Here is a 6,505-nt window from a genome sequence, read left to right on the forward strand (position 1 = left end):
CCAGCCCAACCCTCCCTCCCTCCCTCCCTCCCACCCCGGCCCCGAGGGAGAGACAAAACACGGATCCTCTGCTCCTGGCTCTCTTCAAGCCACTTCAAAAGTCTTCAGGTGCCATGCTACGATGCCCGACCGAGCGCAGAAGGGGTGCTAGCAGGGTCAGCGGTGTGGACGGCGAAAGATGCCCGGGAGAGGCCACGGCAGGAAGAAACGGGAGTACTGAACAGGGCCAGGAGCGAATTTCATTGATTGCAAAAAACTCCACAGCCACCCAGTAGCAGAACTCAAACCAGACAGGGAAAAAAACCAGGTATCGCCCGACACCCTGTTCCAGCCGTGACGTGAAAGATGGCAACGGTTCGCAGAAGGGGTCTCTTCGCTGCACAGCGCCCGTCTGCTCTTGTCCCCTTACTGCTACCCTCCCCTCCAAAGACCCCTTACCCTCCCCTAGCCCGAGCGCCACGTTTGACTGTGCACCCCATCCCTCCCCCCAAACAAAACCAATGAAAGTTAAAATTATTTACACTTTTAGCCATTTAAAAACCCAATAAAATAAGATTGCATATGTCCTACTGGGGATGTGGGTATTAGCAGCAGCTACAGCTAGCTCGGTACTCTGCGTGCAAAACGAAAGACAAACAGAAGACAGACCAAAATACTGCACCATTACTAGGAAGCGTTTGCTGGGGTTGGTGTTTCGATTGTGGCGTAAGGCTTCTAGGAGCCGGCTCCTCCCCAGCCGCAGGGCAGGGGCGTCTCCCGCTCAGCCAGCGAAGGCCGGGCTCTAGAAGGATGGAAAGGATTCGTTATTCCAGACACAGCACATTAACACTGACGCATTTCCATCCCAGTCGACACAAACATCTAAAAACCCACTGCACGTTCACCGTGTGAGTTCTTCCTTCTTTCCAGTGACAATGGAGGAAAAGGGGGTGCGTGAAGAAGACCTAAGACATAGATGTTGCTGTCATCGCTGCCTCCTCCTCATCTCCTTGCTTTGGCAGCTCAGCAAGCGTGGGAGAGGGGGGAGCCGGAGCGGCAGGAGACTCTTGTGTCTCCTGCTCCTCTCCAAGCCCCAGCTCTACATCCATTTGCTCCAGCTCCCCCTGATCCAGTAGCTCAAAGTCATCTGCTTCCTCCTCATCCCCCGGTGAAGCTGCTGTCTCTGTCTCCACCACTTCGGTCTCTGACAGCTGTGCTTGGAAGCTCAGTTTCTCTTCGGGCTCGGTGGGCAGGAACTCAGAGAGGGAGGGCCCCTCGCTGGCCTCCGAGGACCGCAGCAGAGCAGAGAGGGTGTTCTGCACCGCCGTGGTAATGGCAGTGGTGACGATCTCCTCGCTCAGCGTGTCAATGCAGATGCCCAGGCCCGGGGCAGGGACAGTCTTTGGCTCTGCGTTGCCTCCTGCCGCTTGCCCGATCCCATTGAAGTGCGTATTTACAAAATGGAGAGGAGACGCTAGGCGAAGGATGGAGAGGTCAGAGTCCGCGGCCTCCTTCTCTGCCGAGTCCAGCTCATGGGCAGCGTGGGCAAGCTCAGGACCCAGAGGCACACCAAACGCATCTTCATCGCTCTGTGGTCCCAGGTCTCTGGAATGATATTCTTCCACGGAGGGAAACTCTGCCAGGTCCTTGGAAAATGACTCCTCCGGCTCGCTGTGCAGGCTCTGCTGATCCAGGTCTGAAAGGCACCAGCATTGAGGTGCAGGTCCCCTCACCTCGACCCAGGGCACTGACACCTCCCACCCACCTCCCCCCAGCTGACACACCAGGGCTCACTTTTGGGCATCCTCCCAGCTCTGGGAGCACAGCAGGAAGGGGTCTGCAGTTATTCCCTTCTCCCAGTGGCACGACTCACACGGAGTGTCCCTTTTCTCATCCTGTTCTATGTGCTCTGTGCTCAGAGAGGACTTCCTTCTCCAGCTCATGCTCTCTGCATCTAGAGCCCTCCACTAAAACCCACAGGGTCAGGGAAGTTGTGCTTACAGCACATCACCTGCCTGTTCCTCCCCAGACACAAAAGTGACCACATCCGAGCGGTTACCTTCATGTTCCTCACCACTAACCAGTCTTTCTCTGAGCTTGTAAGTCTGACAGGGTGGGGTGTCCGACCTGTTTCACCCAGCATCATATATGGGCGTGTGACTATACCATGCAATTATTTCTGCGGGACTTTGTGGATGGCCTTGCTCCCTTGCTGGAGTGACAAGACATCATTGTCTTGTGGAGCAGTAATCAGAGGCAGATGTCCGCTCAGGACCAGCTCATGATCAGCCATGAAGCCAGGGCGTGCTGCGCTGCTATTACTGCTTCCTCCTTTTAATGCTCTCCCCCCTGCAAATAGCTAGCTTCTCTCCCTGTGTTTGGAGGGACAGTTTTTCTGGGACAAAACACTCAGGGTCAGAAAGGCAGCGAAGTGTCCCATCACGTACCTTCAGAAACGTCCGTCAGCTGTGGGGTGGTAGCCCTCGAGACAGAAAAGCCCCCACTCTCCAGGATGGAAGCCTCCTCATCAGAGAGCTCAGAATCTGTGATTGACAGTGCCAGGGCAGTCTTTTTCACATCCACCTGCATGGGACGAAGGCAGAGGGACAAATTCCTGGGTGTCTGACTATCAGTGCTGCCTATGGGCACCTCCGCACAAACCAGAGCTTCCAGGCAGGAGTCCTTTGCTGGAGAGACTCTGCACAGGGACAGGATGAAAGCAGGAGGGGGCTGGGCAAAGTGCTCATTGCACTGCCAGGGAAGGACAGTCTCAGCTCACTGGCTTTCCTGCAATAATTCACTGCCTGAAGCTTTGCCTGCCCTCAGTGAAGAACCTGAAAGAGCCAGCACAAGGTGGGATCAGCCTGCAGGAGTCTCAGAAGGCTTTGATCCTTCTTCCTCTCCTGGGATCACCAAGGAGCAAAACACCCCTTCCCTTTTGCATTCATGCTGGCCCCAATGAAGCTTTCTACAAGTAGAAGCGGTTCGAGTATCTGCATTCCTTTGGAAGCTGAAGCTTCCCATCTCACAGCCCAGCTACAGGCCCAGAGCTCCTGTAAAGGAAGACACATGGTCCGTTTCTGCGGTGCACATATAGAAAGGTCCCACCCAGTCTGACTGAGAGCAGGGACCTGTGTAAGAGACACCAGTGCTGCCCATCTCCCTTTTCCAGTGGCAAGGAGCCTCTGCACATTACACCAGGACAGTTGATTTCTTTAGGAGACACTCACGTTCTCTGAGCATGAAGCATAACCACCAAAGCAATTCCGCAGGTCAGGAGGCTGGAGCATGGCTCGCCCTGTCCTGCTACTGCATCACCAGCCCTGTGGCGTTGAATTCTCAATACCCAGATTGGAGACAACGGCCTTCATCAAACTAATACCCTTCTCCCCTTGGGATTCTGCAAAGAAGTGACTTGTTGCTCTGCTGTTCGTTATCAATGCAGCTGTACTCAGACCACCCCTCGCCTCTCAAGTTGCTACAGACCAGAGAGGAGGGACTGGTTCCTGCACAGCTCTTTGTGCTCTTACCACTGGGGAGAAGCCCGACAGCTCTGCCTCACTCTCACTCTCCGTCTCTGCTGTTGGCTCATCACCTGCTGCAGGCTCACTCTTCCCTTGTCGCTCTATGAGAAAGAGAAGAAAGGCTTTACATGAGACTGAAGGAATTTTATGCCTTTATACATCACTTTCCCACTACTTCTACTACCCTGTGAAACTGCACAGGTTTCCCAGAAGCCCAAGGTTCCCAGAGACAATTGTAATCTGCTGCTCTCATTTGCTATTCCCAGGATCACCTGCCCCGTCACTCTCCCCATAACCCTCAAGTTTCAGTCTGTTTTCCCCTGCTCCGCTGCAGCCTTTCACCACACAGTGCCGGCAGACCTGCTCTCCCATTGTCCCTTTGCTAGGGACCCTGGGAGCATGGCACCAGAAAAAGTCAGAGCGAAGTGGGGTCCTTACTCTTCTTCTCATGCTTGTGGTGCAGTGTCTCTGCCTTCATACTGTAGTCCAGTTTCATCAGGACAGGCTCTAAACGCGTGTACATCCTCTGGATCAGCTCATGGTAGACCACCAGAGGCCAGAGCAGAATGCTAAGCACTGCGAACACAGAATGCGGGGAGTGTGAGAGACAGACCAAGCACAGTCCAGCCCTTTACGGGGCGCCAGCAAGAAACTCTGCATCAAGGGAAGCGCAGTGGAATGGCATTTGCTTTCCCATCTGACTGCCTAAAATTCTCATCCATGGCTATTCTTACTCATTCCAAAGCTGCTTGATTAACGAGGTTTTCCTAACAGATCTCTGTTAGGATATGTTATGTTAAGATGAAGTGTAAGCCTTCCTCTTCAGCCACTGCATCCCAGCCCCAACATGCAATAGAGGCCGTGAAATGAGATTATTAAAACTAAAAATCACCAAAACTTTTATAAGGGTAGCAGCGTAGAGCTCATATACAGACGTGTTAGCAGCAGACCACCTGAACAGTCTTCAGAGTTAGCAGGGACTCACGAGACAGTGAAAAAGGTCTTGTTTGCTAAACATGCAGCTTCTTTAACAACTCTCTCGATATGGATTTGCCCACTCTAGGAACTGGGAGGCTTTCTGCTTCTCTGGCACCTCACCCGCACAACCCCAGCCGTGGGTAGAAGAGGAAAGCAATGTTTTAGCGACGGCTCCCTCTCCTGACTTTGAAGTTGTACTGCATGCACACACTTAAAGCAAGAGACTTCCCGGAGCACACTGCCTGTATTGATTAATAATCTAGCACAGATCCCCTCAAGAAAACCACAAATATGCTTCTACCAGCATATCAATAGCACAGTTAGGTCATGTTTCAGCTTAAGTCAGACAAGAGAGCTGCTTATACTCACAAATGATGTAGGAGATCATTATGCCTGGAACATAGTGTCCAACTACAGCCAGAATCAGGCAGCCTGAACAGACACTCATGCAGAACTGAAGGAAGAGAGAGGAACAAACAGAAGTGACAAGAGGCAGAGATACATCTATGCAACCAGTGCAGGAAACCCAGTTAGAGCAAAATGAGGGATGCTCCTAACAAAGTCAGTACACCAGCTTTGCACTGAGTACATTCAGATGCTGACAATCACAACTCAGACAGCTTGGTTGGGTTAAGCTGTAAGCATTAGAGGTTCAAGCGCAGGAAGACCAAGGTAACCCAAGACCCCAGTAAAATGAATCAAAACTTTACTGGACAGTTCTTTATGAAGTAAATGATGCTCCCTGAGGCTAGGACGGGATATTGCAAATTGCCATTTTAGAGTACATCTCTCCTGCAGAGCTCAGCACTTCAAGAGAAGTCCATACTGTCCCAACAGAGACAGGAAGCTGTTAGAGTCACCAGATGCTGTGCCACTGCTACGCGATAAACCAGCTGGCAGAAGCATTAGCAGAACCCACGCTCCCACCAGACCAGGACCTTCCTCCTCCGGAAAAAGTGGAAGTATAATGGTGCAGCCCTGAGGGCTCGTCCTGCATTCTCCTGGGGAGGGGGAGAAGTGAGAACAGACACCCTGCAAGCCAGGGCATGGGTTCAAATATCGACTGAATCCAGCAATGAAGAGTTTCATTCATAATGGAAAGGGTATACAAAAGCTAGGGCCCCCTAAGGGCTTTGCTCCCGATGAATTCAGGCTTTATGAGCATCTTGGTCCTGGTCTCCTACTCCCTGTAGTTGGGACAGTGTTTTAACAGAAGAGGAGCAATGAGCAGTGATAGAAACCCACTCCTTTTGGCACACTGGACCCCAGCAAGCCTGATACAATCCCACTGGCTGGTCTGTCCTACTTTTTGTGATGCTGAGGCAACTCCTGTCTACAAACCCTTTCCAAACACCACACGTCACAGCCATCAGAACATGGTTTATGACAAGTTTCCACGCGCTCAGAAACACCGCTGCATTTGGACTCGGCTAGCTACAATCTTGGCTAGCAAAATAGGTAGGACCAGTTTAAAGGGTTGAATGGAGCCTGTGAAAGGGGCAGAGACTGTAGTCTCCCCTTTTTTCTCCCCACTCCCAATCTAAGAGCTTCCCTTGCACGCTAAGAAATAAAACTAAGTATAGCTAGCCATTCACAGAAGGGGTTAAGTTCAGTTTCAGTTTACAAATACTGGAAGCAAATTACTCATTATTTAAGCTTCCCATGGCACAAAGTCTGAAAGGAATGAACAGCAAATGTTAAACAGGGATAGTAAATGTAAAAATATTGATTTGACATTCTTCCATCTCCTAGGCCACTAATAACGGAAAGAAAAGCCCCTGCACAGAAGAGTAGGTATCTCCAGCTTACCTTGGCAGGATTTTGCCTCTTGTACTGTAGCAGTTCCTGCAGGTACAGCCTGAAGGTGACCCAGCTCTCTGCCAGACAGTGGCACAGCTCAGGGACACTGAGCAGGTGAGGTTGGGCCCCTGAAGTCACCCCCTCACTAGAGACAGACAAGAGCAAGAAGACAATCTTTGAACACGGTCTGTTTTGTTGGGGCGGGGGGGGGGGGGGAGGGGGCT

At 51.8% G+C, this 6,505-nt stretch overlaps 1 protein-coding gene across 3 annotated transcripts in view; it reads right to left on the reverse strand.

The window, feature by feature from the left end:
- Positions 1–222: 222 nt before the first annotated feature.
- FAM134A (family with sequence similarity 134 member A) overlaps positions 223–6,505 on the reverse strand; it is a 12,417-nt gene continuing 6,134 nt past the window's right edge. Inside the window, exons 3-9 of one of the 3 annotated variants that reach the window (XR_657364.2) lie at positions 6,291–6,426; positions 4,851–4,935; positions 3,942–4,079; positions 3,510–3,604; positions 2,427–2,562; positions 885–1,675; positions 223–781 (exon numbers count right to left, since the gene is read on the reverse strand). Coding sequence is in view for 2 of the 3 variants with exons in the window: in XM_009274931.2 (XP_009273206.1) it covers positions 945–1,675; positions 2,427–2,562; positions 3,510–3,604; positions 3,942–4,079; positions 4,851–4,935; positions 6,291–6,426 (1,321 nt within the window). In the remaining variant the exon portion in view is untranslated. Of the gene's footprint in view, positions 1,676–2,426; positions 2,563–3,509; positions 3,605–3,941; positions 4,080–4,850; positions 4,936–6,290; positions 6,427–6,505 lie in introns of all 3 variants that reach the window. The other 2 variants (XM_009274931.2, XM_019470949.1) reach the window with 2 other exon arrangements.

This window comes from Aptenodytes forsteri, unplaced genomic scaffold, assembly GCF_000699145.1.
Source record: "Aptenodytes forsteri isolate BGI_AS27 unplaced genomic scaffold, ASM69914v1 Scaffold255, whole genome shotgun sequence".
NCBI lineage: Eukaryota > Metazoa > Chordata > Aves > Sphenisciformes > Spheniscidae > Aptenodytes > Aptenodytes forsteri.